The following is a 26,290-nucleotide window of genomic DNA, read 5'->3' as shown; positions in this document are numbered from 1 at the left end:
TAGGAACTCCTTTCCATTTTATTTTTGCTTTACATCCAGACCATCTATAAAAAGTCCATATTCTCACTAAGACGCATACAAGTTTACTTCATGGACAGTCAATTAGTGCTTCAATTGAAAAGCAACACATAAGTCTTGAACAATAGTGTGCAAAATCTTGATAAGTGATGTGAAAATGATATGTAAAGTTTGTATTTTCATCAGTCTCCTGTATTTTCAGAACACACTCCGCATTTTAAATCGAATGCATTATAAGTTTAATGTGCATGGGAATTAACTCCGACTTTATAAATAGTGGAGCGTAATACGTAGCCGTTAGCATTCAGGAAAATCAATTATTCAAGTCAAAAGTCTAAATTCCACATTCAAATGAATGGAAATACATGATATATATTTCCCTGTTTAAATTATTGAGTGGACTCCTACATACATATACATGCGCTGATAAGATGATTGATTTCAATGGGAGCCTTCATCTCTCATCCTGAATATGACATTCACAAATGCAAGGAGGAAAGGTGGGTAACCTAGACTAGAGCACATTATCCAAGGATGAATCACTGTTCACTCATTTCTTTAACGACACATGAGGTTTCCTGAATACTGTATACAGTCAGGCCTATGACACTCTTCTGCTAGAAGAACAATAATCCTGTTGCCCTGTCTTCCAGACAGGACATTTTTAGGGCAGTAGTCACAGCTAAATAATGGAGAGGAGTGGGTGGGGTAGGGGAGGCTGGTTGACTATCTACATTCATTGGCCATCATGTGACATCCCAGATACAGCCAGAGGGTTCTCTCTCTCTCTGCACATCCTATTTCTGAATGTAATGTTTGAAACAACTCAAGTGAAACAAAATAGAGAGAGAACAGGAAACAATCTTGCTCTCTCTTTTCACCACCGTTTTATCATCACATATCTGGATGATGACAAGGAGGAGGTATTATTTTGGTTGCTTTGATAATGGTATTCACAGTGCAACAAACAAGGAAAATTGCAGGACTCAAATTGATTGACTGCATATCTGTGTAACTTATGACATTGAATAGTGAGGGACATAGTAACCTAATTTTACACCACTAAAACTAGTAGTACAACGGGAAGAATCCCACCCAAGGTCAAGGCTTTGCTATTCTCACTGGTATAGTACTACTTAAAACAGTAACAATGGACATTAAGGCAAATGTTTCAGTAACACCCACATCATCATACACACAAACACAGTTTAAAAAAAAACTAATAAATAATCTCAAATAAATAATGTCCACTAGTAGTTAGCCAACGTGTAGTGGTTTAGGGTATGGCTTTCAGGAAAACGAGCATGGCATCAGAGGTTCACATAATAACCAACCTCCCCTTAGCTTAGAGGCAGTGTACAAAGTAAATGCTCCAACAGAGATGATGACTGATGGATGATAATGGTAATGACAAAGTTGATGATGCAAAGGCATGACAGGCTGTTCCCATTTATCATGCTTTTCCTAAAACCCCTTTGTGTTTAATGATTGACAAATCTGGCATCTCAGGGGTTAACTCCACTGATCTGTAGGATGGCACAGATCGACGTCCTGCTCCAACACACTCATGCATGGGCATCTTTCATCAACAGGGGACGTTGCTGCTGGTAGGACCGTGCCCAACCCTTCACCACCTGAAGACACATACTAGATTTTAGATCAACTCATCTTCCTCATTGCTGCTGTATATGGTATGCATTTGAAGTCAACACCTTGTGCAAATATGTTAAGTGACCCACAAAGTGTGCCTAAAGCTGAATTGACTTACACCCATGTCGGAAACAACAGCTCAAGCTCCAACAGATCCAGTTCAGAGTTTTTCCCCCACGTGGACGACACGCAGTTTATACCGCGCGCACATGTAAAGTGACAGCGCGTCAGGTGACAAAATTGTCTGGAAGAATCAGATAGAAAGGCATCCAACGCGCAGTCAGACTGCTCCGTTCTCTAATTCACATATGAGTGAGGGTACTTAGTTGTACCGCCTCTCCGCAAAATAAACCTACCTTTACATTTGACCAAGTTTTCAAATAAATGTCTACATTTGTTAATCTCATCATTCATAAAATCTTCCTAAAAAGGCAGTAAAATTCTTCTACAGCTCTACTTTCTTGACTGATCTTTATTTTTATTATTTACAAACAAAGATGAGCCACAAGTTGCTCCATTTTATACTTCTACATCAAAGATACTGGCCAGATGATTTTTTTTTAAATATCTCATCAGTGTTGTTTCCAATGGGAGTAAATTAAGTAGAGTGGGCAGAACAAGCAAGGAGGTGGGCAGAGCCAAGCACGGGCTAGCAAGATCTTATTGGCCCTTTTTAGCATGCTTTTCCATATTTCCGTTAGGGAACGCCTTCTCTGTGAAGTGTGAATGTGCAATAACTCAATTTGCCTTTGGACTCCTAAACAATGCAAGATCTTGAAACTTTGGAAAAGGGTCAAGTCTACAAAACTTGACCCTTTGTTCATAAAATATTGTCATTTTGGGAACAGAAAACTGTATTGATATCGAATGTTTCATAGATGAGAACATTTGCATAATGTCGGCCAAATTTAATCTAGCTCCATCTTCTCACACTTCCTGCCACTGGACTTCCTCTCATCACCATACTTGGTGGTGAGAAGAAGTTCTAAATGGATGCTTCAGATGTATACATCCTGTGAGACATCCGTCTCCTTCCTCTATCTGTGACTACATTACGTAAAAAGGCCTATATCTATGCGTGGCCAATGTTGCCATCTAGTGTTTGTAAAAGTTTCACGTTTTATTATTCGGTATGGGATAAAAGTGCCACATAGGGAGGGATCCCAGATGTTACTGCAGCTTATCAATTGATTAATAGACAAAGACGAGGGTTAAATCATACCTTAGTATCTTCCTCTTTCCACAGCATTTCTTGTTCAACTTCATGTAATTCTTCTGAGGGGTCGTAGGTATAGACTGGAAGCAACTGGTGCCGGAGCCTGTCAATTCTAAAACACACAATAGGAAAGGAGTATACCGTGACATGGTGACCAATGTAAGAAGACACTTTTTGGACATTATTGCAGGATTTCTGGGTATTGTTCAAAAGGAGTTGGCCAATTTAATAAGCAACCATACACCTGCTGAGAGCAATAAAGAAGAGAATAAAATGAATTAATAAAAGCAAGTTACCTTCTCTTCCTGCGCACATACATCACCTGCAATTGAAAAAAAAAGTAGTTTAGCTGGTAAAAAATGTTTTTTTTTTCAAAAGCTGTAGCTCATCAAAGTAGTAATTCTTCACTGTGTCAATGTAGGCCAACATGTGATGTCCCTGTTAGCCACTCACCACAGCTGCAGCTATCCCGATGAAGGTGATGAGGAAGAATGGTACCAACACGGAACTGACTGCCACATCCCCGTCTATGATTGCAGGGGGCTGAGTAGTGCTGTTCATTGCATATGTTTGGGTGGAGGGTGGGACAGGCAGCAAATCCCCAGTTGGAGGGAGAAGTTGGGCGGCAGCAGTCCTCTCCTCAACAAGTTAATTCCCAGTTGTTTTTGCCTCATCCTTGTTGTTCATGTGACTTCCACATGGTCTCTCTTCCTTCACAAATCAGTGCGAAATATGCCTGAGGGAGGCAAAAGACCAAAAAGGTCACATGCTGGTTAGGCATATACAAAATCCAGATTTTATATAGATCAGGGCTCAACATACAGGGCTGCCCGCTGGCCAGGGGAGTTTTTGGTAACCCTCCGGGCCAGTCAATCATCCACATCAGTGGTCCGCTTCAGCCCGTGAAAAAAATATTGTAATAATGCTATTTTTCAATCTAGGCTACTGTATATAAATGAAAAAACAGATTAATTCCTGAAGCTCTTAGTTAGTTATGTAGATTAATAATCACACACGCCCATACACAACCTAGTTTGAGCGGAATAATCCGATGGGTAGCAAGAGTGCGCAGCTCTCAAATGGTTGTCACTTGGAGCAGCTCAAATCAAAGTTTATTGGTCAGGTACACAGATTTATTGATGTTATAGCAGGTGCAGCAAAATGCTTGTGTTTCCAGCCCCAACAGTGCAGTAATACCTAGCAATAGAAATAAATAAATACACACATAATCCAGAAAATGTAGAAATATCATAATGAGCAATGACAGAACAGAAAATAAATATATATAATGTACATAAATATAATGGTGTGAAAAGACAGTATGGACAGTATATGGATAGAAAAGGTGTGTACAGCAGTAGTTATATGGAATACAGTATATACAACTAAAGTTGGTAAAACAGTATGCAAACTTTATTAAAGTAACCAGTGTTCAATAATTATGTACATAGGGCAGTAGTCTCTAAGGTGCAGGGTAAAGTATCGGGTGGTAGCCGGCTAGAATAGTGACTAAGGCTAGTGGTGACTGTTTAACAGTCTGATGGCCTGGAGATAAAAGCTGTTTCTCAGTCTCGCCTTCTAGATGGTACCGGAGTGAACAGGCTGTAGCTCGGATGGCTGTGGTCCTTGATGATCTTCTTGGCCTTCCTGTGACACCGGGTGCTGGAAATGTCCTGGAGGACAGGCAATGTGCCCCCTGGCGATGCGTTGGGCTCTGGGGAGCCCTGTGGTTGCGGACGGTGCCGTTTCCGCACCAGGCGGTTATACAGCCCGACAGGATGCTCTCAATGGTGCATTTGAAAAAGCTAATTAGCGTCAAAGTAGACATCATGCAAGACTACAAATCACTGCAAGCTCCTGCAAGTCATCTCTACCTGACACCTTTGCTAACAGGTATTGTGTCAATTTAAAACTGGCACAAGACAGTTTACAGAATTGCCCATTTAAAAGGAATTTAGCCAATTTATTCACTTCTAAATGTAGCTAACATTAGATAGTTAATCCAGAGATTCTTACCTTTCCCTTAATTCAGCAGTCTCATCCAAATCATCATGGCATTTGTAGGTCTTTATGATTGCCACATTATCAGCTAATTATCATTTCATTTTTGGGGGGGGGGTAAATAAAGGTGAATATATTGATAAGTCACCTTGCCCTAGAGAGATTTACACGGTTATCAAAACACCATGCCAGGGTAAGCCTACACGAAACACAACCCTTATTTTTACTGTTTCTAAAATCCCCCATGGGAAGAATAAATTGTGGAAAAACGATTGGAACCATTTCCTTCTTTGACCGCTAGGTTGTATGGGTATTATGACTCATTCTGTGGTACTCTATTTGGATATGCCCTACAATTCGATAGTCGTGTGATCCACACAATGTCCATATGGGTGGACTTGGGTAAAATGCTGCTCAGGTTGAGCTCTGATTTCGTGAAATAACACTCATACAAATAATTTTAAGAATCAGATAAGAAGAATTGAATGAATCTGCGCAGCGCCCAGGGGGACGCACGTGAACAAGCAAAAAAGCTGCTGCTGGCCACCACCACACGAGTCACGACACCGGGTTGTATGATGGCTTTCTAACTACTACTAATCCGATGTTAGCTAGCCTATTATCTATATTTCTTGGTTCGTTAAAGTTGTTATGCAAGCAATGTCATACATCGTGCGTTTAGCTTTCTACATCGAGCAGCTCTAGTTAGCTAGCTGTCGCATACCAATCTGACAACACAGCTTATTGGCTGGCGCAGCTCAAAGTTATTTTTACCTTTGGCTTAATAATTGCAAGTGTCTTAGAAGAGTACCACTGCGGATAACCACATTACTAGCTCTACATTATGTGTCCAATTTACCATGATTAGAAAAGTAGTTGTAATGAACACTCACCGAATGTTTTTGCTCCTCTGTCACTGTGAAGCTAACCAGGAAGAAAACAAAATAGCACTTTGATTGACAAACCAACCCACGAATGCAAGCAATGAGTAACGGATGGAAGCAGCCAATGAAACGTCTCTGGAACAAACGGAGGGTGAATGATAACTATGCACCTGATGCGTCGGTAGGTGTCGCAAAACTCATACTGTACAGCATTCAAGTACTGTCATAGCCACTTAAACTCTTTGGTATACTAGTTATGTATTGTGTTTAGTTTTCAGTTTTCTTTTTTGGTGGATATTTGTATGGTGGGTTGAGATTTAGTTGTAAGGGTGGAATTAATCCTCTATCGACTAGGGCCGAGAATTATTTTCTGGCCAGGTAATAGGATCAAGAAAAACTCCAGAGCCCAATCAAATGCAACAATATTGATTTATTTTCACTGGGCATATTGCAGTGGAAAGGCCTTTATGTTGGAGTAGCTTGCGCATGCATGTATGAGGGGCTAGGCATGTATAGGGGACGGGGGCTGGAAGAGGTGGTGGGAGCAGTGAGAGAGTGGAATCTTACAGTATTTCCCTACTTCCAGGAAAAAAGACTGCTGGAATTGCAATTCCATTTTTTCTAAGTGCAGCTGCCTTTGTGCATCCCTCTCTCACCCCCCCCTCCCTCCGGCTCTGCACCACCAGTCCCCTCCCCTCACTAGGCCCTAGAAAACAGAGAACAATCTTGTGTAAACAGATGTCTCTCTTTCTGTCTCATAGGCAGCCAGTTCAGAGAACATTTGAAATTATATTGCAAATGGGGAAAGAGGGATGGAGATGCATGACAATTGGATCATGTAATGCCTGGTTGGTAATTAATACAAATAACTACAGGCAGACACAATGAGAGAATACATAGGGCAAATAATGGACCATCCTTAGTCAAAATTGGGGGAAACAAACATGTATAGTGTGAGCCATAGAGTAGGTAGACCATGGTGACTTATGGTGAACGTAAGGAAAAAGATGTCATTGGTCAGGGACGGAGAAAGCTACAGGACTGTTTCGCTAGGACAGACTGGAATATGTTCTGAGATTCACCCGATATTATTGGGGAGTTTACCACGTCAGGCGCAAGCTTCATTAAAAAGTACATCGACGACATCGTCCCCACAGTGACGGTACTTACATATCCCAACCAAAAGCCATGGATTACAAGCATCATCCGCACTGAGCTAAAGGCTAGGGCTGCCGTTTTCAAGGAGCAGGACACTAATCTGGACGTTTATAAGAAATCCTGTTACGACCTCCGACGAGCTATCAAACAGTCCAAACGTTGATACAGGACTAAGATCGAATCATACTATGCCGGCTCTGACGCTCGTCAGATGTGGCAGGGCTTGCAAACTACTGTGGATTACAAAGGGAAACCCAGCTGCGAGCTGCTCAGTGGCGCAAGCCTACCAGACAAGCTAAATGCCTTCTATGCTCCCTTCGAGGCAAGCAACGCTGAACCATGCATGAGAGAACCAAATGTTCCGGACTACTATGTGATCTCGCTCTCCGTAGCCGATTTGAGTAAACAGGTTAACATTTACAGGGCCGCAGTCTTCCAGGCCTTTGTTGACGAGATTTTCCGGGACCTGCACGGGCAGGGTGTAGTGGTGTATATCGACGACATTCTGATATACATGCGCCGAGCATGTGTCCCTGGTGCACCGGGTGCTTGGTAGACTGTTGGAGCATGACCTGTTGTCTGTTCTTCCAACAGTCCGTCTCCTTCCTAGGGTACCACATTTCCTCCTCAGGGGTGGAGATGGAGAGGGACCGCATTTCAGCCGTGCGTAATTGGCCGACTCCCACCATGGTAAAGGAAGTGCAGCGGTTTCTAGGGTTTGCCAACTACTATCCGGGGTTTTGGTCAGGTAGCGGCTCCCATTACCTCACTGCTGAAGGGGGGACCGGTGCGACTGCAGCTGAGGCGGACAGAGCTTTTGGTCATCTGAAGGCTCTGTTTACCTCGGCTCCCGTGCTGGCTCATCCGGATCCCTCTTTGGCGTTCATAGTGGAGGTGGAAGCGTCCGAGGCTGGGATAGGAGCTGTGCTCTCTCAGCGCTCAGGCACGCCACCGAAGCTCCGCCCCTGTGCTTTATTTTCAAAGAAGCTCAGCCCGGCGGAGCGAAACTATGATGTGGGGGACCGGCCATTACGCACAGAGCCCACTCCTCCCCAGTGTCCAACTGGGCGTCTGTATGTTCCGTCTGCTGTCCGCGACCATTTGATCTATTGGGCCCACACGTCATCCTGGCATCGGTCGGACGGTGCGTTTCCTTAGTGGGAAGTACTGGTGGTCCACCTTGGCCAAGGACGTGTGGGTTTATGTTTCCTCCTGCTCGGTGTGTGCCCAGTGCAAGGCTCCCAGGCACCTGCCCAGAGGGAAGTTACAACCTCTCCCCGTTCCACAACGGCCGTGGTCGCACCTGTCGGTGGATTTCCTGATGGATCTTCCTCCCTCACAGGGCAACACCACGATCCTGGTCGTTGTGGATCGGTTTTCTAAGTCCTGCCGTCTCCTCCCTTTGCCCGGTATCCCTACGACCCTACAGACTGCGGAGGCCCTGTTCACTCACGTCTTCCAGCACTACAGGGTGCCTGAGGACATAGTCTCTGATCGGGGTCCCCAGTTCGCGTCTGGGGGTCTCGGTCAGCCTCACCTCAGGTTTTCACCCCAAGAGTAACGGGTAGGTGGAGAGAGTAAACCAGGATGTGGGTAGGTTTCTGCGGTCATATTGCCAGGACCGGCCGGGGGAGTGGGCGCCGTTCATCCCTGGGCAGAGATGGCCCAAAACTCACTCCACCACTCCTCCACTAACCTCTCCCCTTTCCAGTGCGTACTGGGGTATCAGCCGGTTCTGGCACCTTGGCATCAGAGCCAGATCGAAGCTCCTGCGGTGGACGAATGGTTTAAGCGCCTCGGAGGAGACCTGGGACGCTGCTCATGTGCATCTGCAATGGGCCGTGAGGCGGCAGAAGGCGAGCGCTGCCAGCCACCGCATTGAGGCCCCGGTGTTCGCACCGGGGGACCGGGTCTGGCTCTCGACCCGAAACCTGCCCCTCCGTCTGCCCTGCTGGAAGCTGGGTCCGCGGTTTGTGGGGCAATTCAAAGTCCTGAGGAGACTGAACGAGGTATGCTACAGGTTACAGCTTACCCCAGATTACCGTATTAATCCCTCGTTCCATGTGTCTCTCCTCAGGCCGGTGGTGGCAGGTCCACTCCAGGAGTCTGAGGTGCGGGAGGTTCCTCCACCCCCTCTGGACATCGAGGGGGCCCCGGCGTATGCTGTTCGAGCCATCCTGGACTCGAGGCGTCGGGCGAGGGGCCTTCAGTACCTCGTGGATTGGGAGGGGTACGGTCCGGAGGAGAGATGCTGGGTGCCGGTGGAGGACATCCTGGGCCCTTCGTTGCTGCGGGAGTTCCACCGTCTCCACGCGGATCGCCCTGCGCCTCATCCTCCGAGTCGTCCCCGAGGTCGGTGTTGGCGCGCTGCTGGAGCCGTGCGTCAAGGGGGGGTACTGTCATGACCTCCGCCAAAGTCGGTCCCTCTCCTTGTTCGGGCGGCGTTCGGAGGTCGACGTCACCGGCCTTCTAGCCATAGCTGATCCACTTTTCATTTTCCATTTGTTTTGTCTTTGTTTTATACACCTGGTTTCAATCCCCCAATTACTTGTTCATGATTTAACCCTCTGTTCCCCCATGGTTTTTGTGAGTGATTGTTTGTATGTATACGGTCCGTTATTGTGGGCTAGTTTATTGTGTTGTATTTATTGATTCCTTGAATAAATACATGGACATTTACTGTACATGGACTTGTTGCTCTGCTGTTTGTGTGCGATTTGAACCTAGAATAATGTGATTATTTGGGCAGTTCTAAAGAGCACTTCTACACCGGAGTAAGAGGATGAACTCTGAAGAAAAATGTATATTTGTGTTTATTCAATCTACAGTAAAAAGGTCATAAATGTATTTTCATTAATCATACACACTATTTCAATAATTTACAGAACAGTACGTTATGTTCAAGGTCAGGGTCCTCTGAGGAAGTCCCTTACTGGGAAGTAAGCGGTAGATAAGAATGTGTAATAAAAATAACTGTAATAAAGATATCTGTTGAGACAGAAACAGAAGCCATGAATGAATATGGCAAATTGTTATGAAAAGTGATTGTTCAAAATTGCCTTATCCCGCACCCTGTCTTTCTCTGTCTGTCCATCTCTCTTCCGCTCTCTCTGTAGTTGGGGCTTTGAGTGCTAATCATCTGGGGGTGAGTTGTGGTTGCAGCAGCCTTCAGGAATCCTTATTCCAGGAATGGTGAGTCATTCAATGGGCTCAACAAAAACAGACTCACTCAGACACATTCAGACACACACACACACCTCTGCATTAGTGAGATATCGTATTACTACAGCATAAGCCCCAACCTTTGCTGTGCACACTTGCAGTATCTCTCTGTAATGACGTAAGCTGGGAGTGGGGAGATTGTTTTTGTACAATAATCAATGAATGTCCATGTTGAAATTAAAGGAAACACCGGAGAACCTTCAACAGAGAACCTATGGGCGAACATGGGGTCAAACAGAAAAAGGCTTAATCATTCTGGGAAAGGTAAAAGAGGGCTTACAAGTGCAGAACCCCCCCCTCCCATCACACACACACACCCTGCAGCAAACACACGCACACACTATTGTTCATAGTTTCTATGGTTTCCTCAAAGAGCACTGCATTTTTCCCTGTCTTTACTTTCCTAGAAAGAGCGGTGAGCTGAAGCTGAGCAAACCAGGTCAAGGGATTAATCAGAATACTGTCATAATGCACCTTTGCTATTCTCAATCATTCTCAAGAGGCAGATACAGGGACAGCTATAAAATAGGCAGTTATAAAAGATCACATTTTTATTACAAAATGGTTTATCTAAAAACATGTAATTGCTCTGTGGCAAAATAAATAGATGAGGCTTATACTTGATTTTCACATTTAAAAAGCAGAACATTTCATGGAAACACAAATAATGGTCCATTAATTTTGCATATCTTCTAGGTTAATTTGGGTTTATTGTAGCCTTCTATAGGAGGCTTATAGTAACTAAAATGTTCTGGAACGTATTCAGTCTAATGACTAAAAACAACAATTCTATATTTAATCATATTACCTCAAGTCCAAAATTATAAACAGAGACAGCGATTTTTTTTTTTTACCAATACAAGATTTTAATGCTCCCTGTTAAACAACTTAACCAAAGTATAACCACAAAAAAAGAGAAAACATGCCACACTCGTTTGCATTGCATTCTTATATTGTTTCAATTGGCCTATTCCCCCGACCTTGAGACATAGATCAGTGATCATCATAAAAAAGAACAACAATATTAATGGAGTTAATTTGGCTACTGTCACACATGAAAACAGATCAATGTCAAATCCAAATAGCTCTGAAAAATGGTCGCAAATAAACCATGATAGAAAGCACACTCTCATTTATACATAAGGCAGTGTTGAAGGATATGAGGAAGCTTCACAAGCAGCATTCTGCTGTTTGTTATTGTGTTATTCCTCAGTTCAAGAGATGGTTGTTTCAGCATCTCAAAGATCAATAAGGAAACCTAAGTTGGACCTGAAATTGATTATCACAATGACAGTCTTTAAAAAAATGAAAAGGTAGTGAGATCAGCTGAAACTACACAACCTTGATAATGACCAAGTTACACTCCAGGATTCTGAAAAAATAGGAATGGATAGGACACTCAGATCAGCCACCTTTGCAGCAAGACTATGGTCTGGAAATCTTCATGATTCATATTAATCAAAAATCCCCCACAATAAAAGGTATGAGGTGAGGTGAAATAGTGTATTGTGTTTTTAATTAATGTGGTCCATTTCTAATGCAATAATCTTTCTTCAATACCGTTTATATAACAATAGCAAAGCTCTTATCTATTTTCTTTTGCATTCCATTTCACTACTCTCAATTGTTGATTTAGTTTAACTAACCTAAGGTGGTGATATTTCAGGAAATAATAATATACCCCAAGTAGGTACATTTTGCCCCTGATATCTGGTAAGAAGTCTGCTAAATTGTAATCTAGGAACCAGCTTGTATACAGCTGATGAGGTGGGGGGAGGAAAGCCCATTTTCAGCACTATATTAGGACATTGATCGAAATTGTCAGATTTAACAGTACAATTCAGGAGTATCAAAAAATCTGATTAACATTTCCTACAACACAAAAGGGTATTCCAGCATAAAGTCCTGTAGCCGCCTAGGCAAGGGTAAGTCCTGGTGACAGTGAGAATGCTGGTTGATAGTGATGCGGCAAAGGTGCTGGAGACTAGGGGAGACTTTATGGAGGGGCCGGGTGAGTTTGAGCTGCAGAGTTTTCTCTGTAGGGGCCGAATGGTTACCCCCCCCTGTGTCATTTTGAGTGGCCAGATGCTTGTAAGTCAGGGCATAGTGCTGCACCAGATCTACAGCACCCTCAAACCTCCGCAGTTGTGGCCGTGCCACAATTACAGAGTCGAAGCCAAACATGCCAGTGGCGTGCTCTATACGGAGGTGTGTGGGGCCAAGGCTGGTCTTCACAGACAGGGTGAGGAGGTAGCCCTGGTAGGAGCTGTCCCGCAAAAGGAAAGTCCCCTCTGGAGCATCAATCAGAACCTGCTTAGCCTGAGCAGCTGTCAGGGGGCCCCAGTACCAGCCTGCAAAACACACAGAGGGGAGCATGAGCAAGAGGGAGAGGGACATGCAGCTGGAAATATTAGATGCATAAGTGTGCAATACGTTTAGTCTGTCAAACATTCTTTACATAATGTCATCTGAATTGAAATGTTAGGCTACATTCATGTCAGATATAGACAGATATAAAGTTTGAATAGTGGAAGGAAAAAAAAGAACATGACATTTCAATCGGCTGTAGGTCTAATGCAATATGGTTGTTGTCTGAGCATTCTAATGAGACAGAAAATATGTTCACAGACAGCTGACTGAAATAGTCCGTAAATCGAAATGTAGGCTTACAATAACGAAAATATGCTAACCTGACTCCTGAAGGTGAGACATGGCTCTTTGCAACCGTGCGGCATCCTCTCTTGACTCAATTCGACGTGGCTCCAGCTCGCTGTCCTTTAGCCGGACTGCATTGAGGGATTTGTCGGGGGCACTGGTCGGAATAATCATTGGGCCTGAAGGCGATGGTACACCGGAGGATTTGGGCATCCGATAGTTCTCAATCTGTTTTAGACACCTAGCTGTATGTATCCCGTCCAAAGTCTTAAAAAGAACGTTAACATACACACAAATCAACTAAAGCGCACACATACAAATTGGTAGGAGCCTAATCAGTTCTATAAAAAATTATGTAAAGAATTGCCATTTCCAAAAGCCAGACACTGTGACGCCTAGCCCTATAAATTAACCTGTGTTAGCATCACTCCATGATTTGAATAATTTGCTGTGTTGAATAGCCTATGCGTCCTACATGTGTCCAAATAATTCCACTCACTACATTAACTATTATGGTCATTTGTTAAATCTTAATGGAAAATACAGTATGTTTTAGACTAAAGTTGTAGGCTCACATCTAGGCCTATAATTCTTTTTATAAAATCGGCTTTTGAAATGGGGCTATTTCTCACCTTTACGAGCGTAAGTGCGTTCTTGGAATCCCCAGAGGTCTAACCCTTGAAATAGCCTTTTCAGAAGATCTTCTGCAGCCTAACTCCTAGAACCAAATTACACTAATTAGGAATATTTCACGTTTTTCACAGTTTATTTAAATGTTTCACCATTCTACATGAAAGTGGTCTAGTTTGCGCAACGGTAGTCTGGATACATCCTATAGCCAAACATAGACTTCATCGCCGATAGCCAATATAGAACATGCAATGAGATTCAGCAGCCTACCACTTAAGATTATGTTGAGTAAATTGTGATGTGATTGTATTAAAAAAATGATTAATAGGCTAAATGCTGCGAACAAAATATGATGCCGAATCTCTCAACTCACGTCTTCTTGGCGCATAAACCACTTTTTGGCATAGAAACCGCATTACAATTAGGCTTCTCCTGTATTGGAGAACATGCATTCAATAACGCAGAACAATATATATATATATATATATATATATATATATATATATATATATATATATATATATATTGGCTGCTGCAAGTGATCATTCATTTTACCTGCACTGGTTAAACAGTTCATGTCCTCAGCAATTCAAACTGAAGCCTTGAGCCACACAACGCAACGAAAGATCTGGAGCACTTGTTTGGTATCCTGCATGATGTATGATATTTTCAGGGATATATTCAACAAACAATCCACAATATGTCATGAGCTGCCCTCTAAATGCACGACCTGGCAGTCTATCAGTGTGTACTCTTTACCAGTCTAGGGTCTGGGCACTGAGTTTTTTCGTTTTACAATGTTTCCTTTCCTAGTTTTCCTTGTTGACTGAGCGCTTGTCTTTCCAGGAACATTCCCAGAAAGAGGGGTCACGTGTGCACGATATGGTCTCCGTTCCACCAATCCATGGCCCAAACGATGAAGTCACCCACAGCCAAAGAGGGAGCGGAAAGCGGTCTAAGGCCCACTGAAAGGTGCATTCCGTAAAATGTCCGATACGACTTTACATTATAGCTCGGAATAGTGATAATAACATGGTAAAAATGCATAGCCTATTTACTTATAATTACCTATTAATGAAAATATGAATTTCAGTAGGCTATAATTATATTCTTATTTCATGGCAATAAATACACCATACAGCCAACTGCCAAAATAATGGAAACACCAACATAAAGTGTCTTAATAGGTGGTTGTGCCACCAGAACAGCTTCAATGCGCCTTGGCATAAATTCTACAAGTGTCTGGAACTCTATTGAAAGGATGCGACACCATTCTTTCACGAGAAATGCCATAATTTGGTGTTTTGTTGATGGTGGTGGAAAACATTGTCTCGGGCGCTGCTCCAGAATCTCCCATAAGTGGTCAATTGGGTTGAGATCTGGTGACTCAGATGGCCATTGCATATGGTTTACATAGTTTTCATGCTCATCAATCAAACCATTCAGTGACCACTCGCGCCCTGTGGATGGGAGTATTGTCATCCACTCCCATCAGGATAGAAAGATTCACCATACAGTAGGCTGAAGGTGATCACTAGAATGGCTGTGTATTTACTAGCGTTTATCTTGCCCTCTAAGCGGTTGAGTGAACCTAAACCATGCTAGGAAAATGCACCCCACCACCATAACCGAGCCGCCAGAACCCTCATTTACTCAAGTGTTTCCATTATTTTGTCAGTTAGCCTACATGTACTGTGTGCTTGTATAGACGATAAACAATACCACTTGGAATTGGTTTATACCTAAATCAAATAAAAGTTTATTGGTCGCGTACACCGTTTAGCAGATGTTATAGCGGGTGCAGCGAAATGCTTATGTTACTGGCTCCTAACAATGCAGTAAAATGTAAATCAAGTAGGCATACACAAATAATAATAATAATAACAATGTTTTATAGCCTACCTTATACCTTATTTGAGGATGAGGGTTGGCAAATGATCCTTACCATTATTCTTTGTTACACAATTATCTGTTACAAAATCCTCTTGTTGTTGCATACTTTATTTTTTCTATAGCCTTAATCACACATTCTTATGAAACATTGGATTTTAATGTAGGCATAGAACTAGCCCCCTCCCCCCTCTGAACCTCTTCTAAACAGATTGTGTCGGCAGTGAATTGTGTGAAGAGGATGATGATGATGTGATATGTTTATATCCAGTAACGTCATTCATTGTATGGACTTTGTTGACACTTTTTCTTGTTTCAATTCGGTATCAACACGCATCACACGCGGAAACACATGCCTCCCAGGCGGTAGTTCAGTTAAACCCTTTTCAGTGATTGAGACTACACATACAGTAACTATGATTGCATTTGGATGTCATGAAATAGGCCAGAAATACAGACTTGCAGCAAAGAAACATCTAAACCTATAAAGGCACTGATGAAAAGCCATGATTGGATTTTTATAATAATTATAACCTATTGTCAAATATGATCATGTAAAATATTTAAATGGTTATGATTTTCATTGAAGAGGTAATTCATTACTGGGTTAGTTTCATCCATAACACTTGACACCCATGTCATAATATGTCAATACAGCTGACATAACCTGTTATAATATGATCATCACACTGTCATGACACATACTGCATATTTATACCTATTGTGACACATATTGCGTTATTTTATGGCTGGTTATGACACCTACATAAGTGTCAAAGCCCACAAAACTTACCACACAAGGCAAAATATTCCATTACACCATAACCTACATGTCAACAGTATGTTTATGTTATGTGTCTTTTTTTTTTTAAATGACCATATTAAATTATCATTGTAATTGCGCACACATCAGACATGCACACACCCCAATGCTCTGTTGCTGATGCCTGGGATGAATGCAGGAGCAGATTTCAGGAGTAGGACCAGACACCCTATTTTTGACTGATGACTGATATGAGGGAATGTACGTGATAGGCCGATCTGGCTTATATGATTATGATGGTCATAATGCTTCTTGACAGTGTCATAAAGTGTATATTTTTTGGTCCAAGTAAAATGACAAAGGATGGTCATAATGCCTTCAGGACAGTGTCATAAAGTGTATTTTCTAGTTATTTAAAATATGATGAAAAAACATGACTGTAAAGAATTCATTACAACAACAACAAAGGATTTAAAAAACAAACTTTAAAACGGAAGGAAACTTCTTGGCAAGGAAAAAAATTATTTGAATGAATGTGGGTTTTGACACTCTTATATACAGTTGAATTTGGAAGTTTACATACACCTTAGCCAAATACATTTAAACTCAGTTTTTCACAATTCCTAACATTTAATCTTAGTAAAAATTCCCTGTCTTAGGTCAGTTAGGATCACCACTTTATTTTAAGAATGGGAAATGTCAGAATACTAGTAGAGAGAATGATTTATTTCAGCTTTTATTTCTTTCATCACATTCCCAGTGGGTCAGAAGTTTACATACACTCAATTAGTATTTGGTAGCATTGCCTTTAAATTGTTTAACTTGGGTCAAACGTTTCGGGTAGCCTTCCACAACCTTCCCACAATTCATTGGGTGAATTTTGGCCCTTTCCTCCTGACAGAGCTGGTGTAACTGAGTCAGGTTTGTAGGCCTCCTTGCTCTCACACGCTTTCTCAGTTCTGCCCACAAATGTTCTATGGGATTGAGGTCAGGGCTTTGTGATGGCCACTCCAATACCTTGACTTTGTTGTCCTTAAGCCATTTTGCCACAACTTTGGAAGTATGCTTGGGGTCATTGTTTATTTGGAAGACCCATTTGTGACCAAGCTTTAACTTCCTGACTGATGTCTTGAGATGTTGCTTCAATATATCCACATAATTTTCCTGCCTCATGATGCCATCTATTTTGTGAAGTGCACCAGTCCCTTCGGCAGCAAAGCACCCCCACAACATGATGCTGCCACCCCCGTTCTTCACGGTTGGGATGGTGTACTTCGGCTTGCAAGCCTCCCACTATTTCCTCCAAACATAACGATGGTCATTATGGCCAAACAGTTCTATTTTTGTTTCATCAGACCAGAGGACATTTCTCCAAAAAGTACGATCTTTGTCCCCATGTGCAGTTGCAAACCGTACTCTGGCTTTTTTATGGCGGTTTTGGAGCAGTGGCTTCTTCCTTGCTGAGCGGCCTTTCAGGTTACATTAATATAGGACTCGTTTTACTGTGGATATAGATACTTTTCAAGCAAAGAGGCACTGAGTTTGAAGGTTGGCCTTGAAATACATCCACAGGTACACCTCCAATTGACTCAAATGATGTCAATTAGCCTATCAGAAGCTTCTAAAGCCATGACATCATTTTCTGGAATTTTCCAAGCTGTTTAAAGGCTCTGTCAACTTAGTGTATGTAAACTTCTGACCCACTGGAATTTTGACACAGTGAATTATAAGTGAAATAATCTGTCTGTAAACAATTGTTGTAAAAAATACTTGTGTCATGCACACAGTAGATGTCCTAATCGACTTGCCAAAACTATAGTTTGTTAACAAGACATTTGTGGAGTGGTTGAAAAACGAGTTTTAATGACTCCAACTTAAGTGGATGTAAACTTCCGACTTCAACTATAAGTTTCATAACCAGCCATAAAATAACACAATACATATCACAACATGTGTAAATATATGGGTCATGATAGTGTTATGACCATGTTATGACAAGTTATGTCAGCTGTTATGACATATGACATGGTTATGGCCATGGGTTATGACACTGGGTGTCAAGTAAAGTGTTACCGTTTCATCTCATATTCCATAATATATGTCCCATATTGGAGACTAAATGAAAGTTTAACATACTGTTTCAAATATGTACTATTTTGAAAATACACATCGCATACGTAATAATGTAATTTCTCCCATATTGGAGACTCAATTAAATAACTTTTTCATATATTTAGTCAGTAAACTCAATGTATTTATGTCATACACCTTCTCAATCAATTAAATGTATTTTACAAAGCCCTTTTTACATCAGCAGTTGTCACAAAGTGCTTGTACAGATACCAGCCTAAAACCCCAAAGAGCAAGTAATGCAGATACAGAAGCACAGTGACAAGGAAAAACACCCTAGAAAGGCAGGAAGCTAAGAAGAAACCTAGAAAGGAACCAAGCTCAGAAGGGTAGACAGTCCTCTTCTGACTGTGCCGGGTGGAGATTATCAGAGTACATGGCCATTAATGCCAGATCATTTTACAAGCAGGTTCAAATAATAATATCAGTGGTTATAAAGGGTGCAACAGGTCAGCACCTCAGGAGTAAATGTCAGTTGGCTTTTTATAGCCAAGCATTCAGAGGTCGAGACAGCAGGTGTGGTAGAGAGAGCGAGAGAGAGAAAGAAGGTCGAAACAGCAGGTCCGGGACAAGGTAGCACGTCTGGTGAACAGGTCAGAGTTCCATAGCCACTGGCAAAACAGCAGATCTGGGTCAGCAGCATGACCAGATGGACTGGGGCCAGCCAGGCGTCATCAGGCCAGGTAATCCTGAGGCATGGTCCTAAGTCTCAGGTCCTCCTCAGCTAGAGAGAGAGATGGGATAATTAGGAGGAGCATCCTTAAGTTCACACAGGACATCAGAGAAGACAGGAGAATTTCACCACATAGAACGGACTGACCCTAGTCCCCCGGCACATAGACTATTGCAGCATAGATACTGGAGGCTGAGACAGGGGGGGTCGGGGACACTGTGGCCCCGTCCGATGATACCTACGGACATGGTCAACCGGACAGGGTCAACCAGGCAGGATATAACCCCACCCACTTTGCCAAAGCACAGCCCCCACACCACTAGAGGGATATCAACAGACCACCAACTTACTACCCTGAAAAAAGGCTGAGTATAGCCCACAAAGATCTCCTCCACCGCACAAGCCCAAGGGGGTGAAAAATCAGACAGAAAGATCACCTCAGTGACTCAACCCACTCAAGTGACACACCCCTCCTAGGGATGGCATGGAAGAGCACTAGGGTCAGAGGCAGAGAATCCCAGTAGAGAGAGGGAAGCCGGCCAAGCAGAGACAGCTTGGGCGGTTCATCTCTCCAGCGCCTTGCCATTCCCCTTCGCACCCCTGGGCCAGACTACACTCAATCATAGGACTTACTGAAGAGATGAGTCTTCAGTAAAGACATAAAGGTCGAGACAGAGTCTGCATCTCTGACATGGATAGGCAGACCATTCCATAAAAAAATGAGCTTTATAGGAGAAAGCCCTGGCTCCAGTTGTTTGCTTAGAAATTCTAGGGACAATAAGGAGGCCTGCGTCCTATGACGGTAGCGTACGTGTAGGTATGTACGGCAGGACCAAATCGGAGAGATAGGTAGGAGCAAGTCCATGTATTGTTTTGTAAGTTAGCAGTAAAACCTTGAAATCAGCCCTATTCTTAACAGGAAGCCAGTGTAGAGAGGCTAGCACTGGAGTAATACGATCAAATTTCTTGGCTCTAGTCAAGATTCTAGCAGCCGTATTTAGCACTAACTGAAGTATATTTAGTGCTTTATCCGGGTAACTGGAGAGTAGAGCATTGCAGTAGTGTAATCTAGAAGTGACAAATGCATAGATTAGCTTTTCTGCATAATTTTTGGACAACAACAAAAAATCGTATTTTTGCAATATTATGCAGATGGAAAAAAGGAGTCCTTGAAACAGTCTTAATATGTTCGCCAAAAGAGAGATCAGGGTCCAGAGTAACGCCGAGGTCCTTCATAGTTTTATTTGAGATGACTTTACAACCATCAAGATTAATTGTCAGATCAAACCGCATATCTCTTTGTTTCTTGGGACCTAGAACTAGCATATCTGTTTTGTCTGAGTTTAAAAGTAAAACGTTTGCCACCATCCACTTCCTTATGTCTGAAACACAGGCTTCCAGGGTAGGCAATTTGGGGACTTTACCATGTTCAATCGAAATGTACAGCTGTGTGGCGTCCGCAAAGCAGTGAAAGTATACATTGTGTTTCCAAAAGCATCACCAAGAGGTAGAATATATATACTGAAAACAATAGTGCTCCTAAAACAGAACATTGAGGAACACCAAAACGTACAATTGATTTGTCAGAGGACAAACCATCCACAGAGACAAACTGATATCTTTCCGACAGATAAGATCTAAACCAGGCAAGAACCTGTCCATGTAGACCAATTCGGGTTTCTAATCTCTCCAAAAGAATGTGGTGATCGATAGTGTCAAAGGCAGCACTAAGGTCTAGGAGCACAAGGACAGATGCAGAGCCTTGGTCTGATGTCATTAAAGGGTACTTTACCACATTCACGAGTGCAGTCTTAGTACTAAGATGGGGTCTAAAACCAGAGTGGAGCATTTCGTATACATTATTTTGTCTTCAGGAAGAGTTGCTGCGCAACATCTTTTTCCAAAAAATGTTCTGGGTTAAGGTTTGGCTTTTTTCAGGAGAGGCTTTATTAGTTGCCACTTTTAGTGAGTTTGGTACAAATATGGAGGATAGGGAGCCATTGATTATGTTCAACATAGGAGGGCCAAGCACAGGAAGTAGCTCTTTCAGTAGTTTGGTCTGAATAGGGTCTAGTAGGCAGCTGGAAGGTTTAGAGGCCACTACTATTTTCGTGAATGTTTCGAGAGATACAGGATTAAAAAAACTTGTGTGTATCCATTGATCTTAGGTCCTGGCAGTTCTTTGCAGACTCAGGACAACTGAGTTTTGGAGAAATACGTAGATTCAAAGAGGAGTCCGTAATTTGCTTTATGAAGATCATGATCTTTTCTTTGAAGAAGTTCATGAATTCATCACTGCTGAAGTGAAGGCCATCCTCTCTTGGGGAAGGCTGCTTTTTAGTTAGCTTTACGACAATATCAAAAATAAATGTGGGTTGTCCAAGAATTTATAGTGCGGCTTTTGCTAATCCTTGGTTGGGGTCTGAGCAGATTATTTGTTGCGATTGCAAACATAGTAAAATGATGGTCCGATAGTCCAGGATTATGAGGAAAAACATTTTGATCCACAATATTTATTCTACGGGACAGAACTAGATCCAGGGTATGACTGTGACAATGGGCAGGTCTGGAGACATGTTTGACAAAACCCACTGAGTCGATGATGCCTCCAAAAGCCTTTTGGAGTGGGTCTGTGGACTTCTCCATGTAAATATTGAAGTCACAAAAATGTGAATATTATCAGCCATGACTACAAGGCCCGATAGTAATTCAAGAAACTTAGTGAGGAATGCTGTATACAGCTCAGGCCTGTAAACAGTAGCTATAAAAATTGCTTGGGTAGGCTGCATAGATTTCCTGACTAGAAGCTCAAAACATATATACATTTTAGAAATTTCCTGTAAAAAATGTTAGCAACACCCCCGCCTTTGCAGGAGGTGCGGCAAATATAGTCACTAGTGTAACCTGGAGGAGAGGCCTCATTTAACTCAGTCAATTAATCAGGCTTAAGCCATGTTTCATTCAGTCAGGCCAATCACATCAAAGTTTTGATCAGTGATTAGTTCATTGACTATGACTGCCTTGGAAGTGAGGGATCTAACATTAAGGAGTCTTAGTTTGAGTTGTGATGTATTATCAGTCTCTTTAAAAAATGACAGGGATGGAGGAGGTCTTTATTCCAGTGAGATTGCTAAAGCGAACACCGCCATGTTTACATTTCCCAGATTTTTCCTGCTGCCTTGCCTGCACCCTATCTCATTGTGAAGCTAGATGAGTTAGAACCCTGTCTGTGTTGATAGATAAGATGAGAGCACCCCTTCAGCTAGGATGGAGTCCATCACCCCTCAGAGGCCAGGCTTGGTCCTGTATGTGGTTGAGTCCCAGAAAAAGGGCCAATTATCTACAAATTCTATCTTTTTGGAGGGGCAGAAAGCATTTTAAAACCAGCGATTAAGTTGTGAGACTCTGCTGTAGAGCTCATCACTCCCCCTAACTGGGAAGGGGGCCAGAGACAATTACTTGATGCCGACACATCTTTCTTTCTAATTTACAAGCTGAAGCTATGTTGCGCTTGGTGACCTCTGACAGTTTCATCCTAACATTGTTGGTGCTGACGTGGATAACAATATCTCTATACTCGCCAATTTTTGCCTTAGCCAGCACCATCTTCAGAATAGCCTTTACGTCAGTAGCACCTGCCCCCTGGTAAACAGTGTATGATCGCTGGATGATTGTTTTTCAGTCTAATATTGCAGGGAAAAATATTGCGGGTGTGAATAAAGTCATGTTTTTTTGTCTCACTTTTTAAAGGACGTTACTGGAATAAGCATATCACGTCATCACACAATTCACTGGTGACAATAAATCTGTTTAGAAGAGGTTCAGAGATCAGAGCTTCTCTCCCTGTCAAGCATATTCCAGTGTGATACCATAATGTGCAGGGTGTGCACAAATACAAATTCTACAGCATGGATTGCTTGACCACTGATTATGAGGAGGGAGGGGGACAGCATTAAACCAGGTGTGGCTCCTGGACTCTACTAGACCAGAAGATTATTAAAACCAGGTAAAACCAATGATTTCCAGTGCCTTTGGAAAGTATTCAGACCCCTTGACTTTTTCCACATTTTATTGCGTTACAGCCTTATTCTAAAATGTTTTAAATATTAGATTTTCCTCAGCAATCTACACACAATAACCCATAATGACAAAGCAAAAACAAGTTTTTAGATTTTTTTTGTAAAAAATACAGAAATACCTTATTTACATAAGTTTTCAGACCCTTTGCTATGAGACTCGAAATTGAGTTCAGGTGCATCTTGTTTCCATTGATCATCCTTGAGATATTTCTACAACTTGATTGGAGTCCACCTGTGGTAAATTCAATTGATTGGTTTGGATAGGCACACACCTGTCTATATGTAACAGTATATCTTCCGTCCCTCTCCTCGCCCCTACCTGGGCTCAAACCAGGGACCCTCTGCACACATCAACATCCTCCTCCCTCGAAGCATCGTTACCCATCGCTCCACAAAAGCCGCGGCCCTTGCAGAGCAAGGGGAACAACTACTTCAAGGTCTCAGAGCGAGTGACGTTACCGATTGAAATGCTATTAGCGCGCACCCCGCTAACTAGCTAGCCATTTCACATCGGTTACACTCACCCCCCTTTTGACCTCCTCCTTTTCCGCAGCAACCAGTGATCCGGGTCAACAGCATCAATGTAACAGTTTTGCTTCCGTCCCTCTCCTCGCCCACACCTGGGCTCGAACCAGGGACCCTCTGCACACATAGACAACAGCCACCCTCGAAGCATTGTTACCCATCACTCCACAAAAGCCGCGGCCCTTGCAGAGCAAGGGGAACAACTACTTCAAGGTCTCAGAGCGAGTGACGTCACCGATTGAAACGCTATTAGCGCGCACCCCGCTAACTAGCTAGCCATTTCACAAGCCATGAGGTTGAAGGAATTGTCCGTAGAGCTCCGTTTCAGGATTGTGTCGAGGCACAGATCTGGGGATGTGTACTAAAAAAATTCTGCAGCATTGAAGGTCCCCAAGAACACAGTGGCCTCTATCATTCTTAAATGGAAGAAGTTTGGAATCACCAAGACTCTTCCTAGAGCTGGCCGCCCGGCAAAACTGAGCAATCGGGGGAGGTGGTGACCAAGAACCCGATGGTCACTCCGACAGAGCTCTAGAGTTCCTCTGTGGAGGTGGGAGAAACTTCCAGAAGGACAACCATCTCTGCAGCACAGTCAGGCCTTTATGGTGGAATGGCCAGATGGAAGCCACTCCTCAGTAAAAGGCACAACAGCCTGATTGGAGTTTTCCAAAAGGCACCTAAAGACTCTCAGACCTTGAGAAGCAAGATGCTCTGGTCTGATGAAACCAAGAATGAACTCTTTGGCCTGAATGCCAAGCATCACGTCTGGAGGGAAACTGGCACCATTTCTATGGTGAAGCATGCTGGTGTCAGCATCATGCTGTGGGGATGTTTTTCAGCGGCATGGACTGGGAGACTAGTCAGGACCGAGGCAAAGATGAACGGAACAAAGTACAGAGAGATCCTTGATGAAAACCTGCTCCAGAGTGTCTGACTACTTATGTAAATGTGATATTTCAGTTTGAACTTTTTTATATATTTGCAAAAATGTAAAAAAAAAAAATCTGTTTTTGCTTTGTCATTATGGGGTATTGTGTCTAGATTGATGAGGGGAAAAAACAATCTAATCAGTTTAAAAATAAGGTTGTAATGTAACAAAGTGGAAAAAGTTGAAGGGTCTGAATACTTTCCCAATGCACTGTATATATACACTAGATAACTGACAGGGGTGCTGTTCTGAAGCCCCCATACCTCCATCTTGACACTTCCCCACCATTGTAAAAAATATTTTGGAAGCTATAGAATTGCATTTACTAACGTATACAATTGTTTTTGCCACATTTATTATTTTACAGACACATTAATACACACTTTTGAATTATTATGAGAGCTAAACCTAAAAATACAAATTAAATAAGATATTAAAACCTTTTCCTTAAAGTATAATGTTTAAAAAGTACTAATGTTACTGTCCCCACTACAACAAAAAGTACTTAAAAACATGTAATTTTGTCCTTGAAACAATTAAATGAAATACTGTAGAAATCCATTCATTCCTATGGAGGACTGCTTTTCTGAGAAGTGCCAAAATGGCCAACCAGTGGCTTCAAAGGCTCTCATTGGCCAATACATAGCATCAGAAATCCAGCAATCCAGGCCTTTCTACACTGGCTTCCTGTTAAGATTTCAAGTTTTATTTTCAAGGTACATACCTACATGTACGCTACGGTCACAAGACGCAGGCCTCCTTATTGTTCCCAGAATTTCTAAGCAAACAGCTGAAGGCAGGGCTTTCTCCTATAGAGCTCAATTTTTATGGAATGGTCTGCCTATCAATGTGAGAGATACAGACTTGGTCTCAACCTTTAAGTCTTTACTGAAGACTCATCACTTCAGTAAGTCCTATGATTGAGTGTAGTTTGGCCCAGGGGAGCTAAAGTGAACGGCAAGGCACTGGAGAGACGAACCGCCCCCTCTCTCCACTGGGATTATCTGCCTCTGACCCTGTTATGGGGGCTGAGTCACTGGCTTACTAGTACTCTTCCATGCCGTCCCTAGGAGGGGTGCATCACTTGAGTGGGTTGAGTCACTGAGGTGATCTTTCTGTCCGGTTTTGCACCCCTTCGGGCTTGTGCAGTGGAGGAGATCTTCGTGGGCTTTACTCAGCCTTGTTTTAGCGTAGTAAGTTGGTGGTCTGTTGTTATCCCTCTAGTGGTGTGGGGGCTGTGCCTTGGCAAGGTGGGTGGGGTTGTATCCTGGCTGGTTGGCCCTGTCCGGGGGCATCGTCGGACGGGGCCACAGTGTCCCCCGACCCCCACTGTCTCAGCCTCCAGTATCTATGCTGCAATAGTCTATGTGCCGGGGGGCTAGGTCAGTCTTTTATATCTGGTGTAATTCTCCTGTCTTATCTGGTGTCCTGTGTGAATTTAAGTATACTCCCTCTAATTATCTCTCCCTCCCTCTCTCACTCCCTTCCAGGAGAAGCTGAGCCCAAGGACCATGCGTCAGGATTACCTGGCCTGATGACTCCTGGCTGTTCCCAGTCCACCTGGTCATGCTGCTGCTCCAGTTTCAACTGTTCTGCCTGCGGCTATGGAACCATGACCTGTTCACCGGATGTGCTACCTTGTCCCGGACCTGCTGTTTTCGACTCTCTCTCTACCGCACCTGCTGTCTCGACCTCTGAATGCTTGGCTATGAAAAGCCAACTGACATTTACTCCTGAGGTACTGACCTGTTGCAACTAATGTGATTATTGTTTGACCCTGCTTGTAATCTATGAATGTTTGAACATCTTGAAGAACAATCTGGCCTTAATGGCCATGTACTCTTATAATCTCACCCCCAGCACAGCCA

General features: G+C 42.9%; 2 protein-coding genes and 1 long non-coding RNA gene across 6 annotated transcripts; 1 reads left to right on the top strand and 2 right to left on the bottom strand.

Annotated features, from left to right (window-relative positions):
• Positions 1 to 5,900, bottom strand: LOC106567290 (small integral membrane protein 29). The gene is made up of 5 exons (XM_014136433.2): positions 5,779 to 5,900; positions 3,338 to 3,620; positions 3,181 to 3,206; positions 2,891 to 2,996; positions 1 to 1,652 (listed from the first exon to the last, which is right to left on the bottom strand). The coding sequence occupies exons 2-5, from the start codon at positions 3,443 to 3,445 to the stop codon at positions 1,584 to 1,586; spliced, it is 309 nt and encodes a 102-aa protein (XP_013991908.1). The 5' UTR covers positions 3,446 to 3,620; positions 5,779 to 5,900; the 3' UTR covers positions 1 to 1,583.
• LOC106567291 (uncharacterized) lies at positions 5,217 to 26,290 on the top strand. 3 transcript variants are annotated; one of them, XR_001320032.2, is made up of 6 exons: positions 5,217 to 5,458; positions 5,810 to 5,950; positions 10,044 to 10,119; positions 10,333 to 10,413; positions 14,281 to 14,406; positions 25,913 to 26,290. It is a non-coding gene; the product is annotated as an uncharacterized lncRNA (long non-coding RNA). The 3 variants fall into 3 exon arrangements; XR_006758555.1 differs by having other exon boundaries at positions 5,217 to 5,950; XR_006758556.1 differs by lacking the exon at positions 10,333 to 10,413 and having other exon boundaries at positions 5,217 to 5,950.
• LOC106567289 (suppressor of cytokine signaling 2) lies at positions 10,671 to 14,282 on the bottom strand. Of its 2 annotated transcripts, XM_014136431.2 has the most exons (4): positions 13,990 to 14,282; positions 13,437 to 13,522; positions 12,840 to 13,071; positions 10,671 to 12,500 (listed from the first exon to the last, which is right to left on the bottom strand). In XM_014136431.2, exons 3-4 carry the CDS (start codon positions 13,015 to 13,017, stop codon positions 12,022 to 12,024), a joined length of 657 nt encoding a protein of 218 aa, XP_013991906.1. In that variant the 5' UTR covers positions 13,018 to 13,071; positions 13,437 to 13,522; positions 13,990 to 14,282; the 3' UTR covers positions 10,671 to 12,021. The 2 variants fall into 2 exon arrangements, with proteins under 2 accessions (XP_013991906.1, XP_013991907.1); XM_014136432.2 differs by lacking the exon at positions 13,437 to 13,522 and having other exon boundaries at positions 13,990 to 14,262.

Source organism: Salmo salar, chromosome ssa13, assembly GCF_905237065.1.
Source record: "Salmo salar chromosome ssa13, Ssal_v3.1, whole genome shotgun sequence".
NCBI lineage: Eukaryota > Metazoa > Chordata > Actinopteri > Salmoniformes > Salmonidae > Salmo > Salmo salar.
Note: the sequence above shows the minus strand (reverse complement) of the source record. Positions and strands in the feature narration are given on the sequence as shown.

Bases quoted from the DNA above. Each gene is read 5' to 3' on its own strand.
- LOC106567290 (XM_014136433.2), bottom strand. From the start codon at position 3,445: ATGAACAGCACTACTCAGCCCCCTGCAATCATAGACGGGGATGTGGCA. The intron at 3,207-3,337 runs GTGAGTGGCTAA...TTTCAATTGCAG, and splicing joins TCGGGATAGCTGCAGCTGTG to GTGATGTATGTGCGCAGGAA. The intron at 1,653-2,890 runs GTATGATTTAAC...ATGTGTCTTCAG, and splicing joins GGAAAGAGGAAGATACTAAG to GTGGTGAAGGGTTGGGCACG.
- LOC106567289 (XM_014136431.2), bottom strand. From the start codon at position 13,017: ATGCCCAAATCCTCCGGTGTACCATCGCCTTCAGGCCCAATGATTATT. The intron at 12,501-12,839 runs GTTAGCATATTT...TGTGTTTTGCAG, and splicing joins GTCTCACCTTCAGGAGTCAG to GCTGGTACTGGGGCCCCCTG.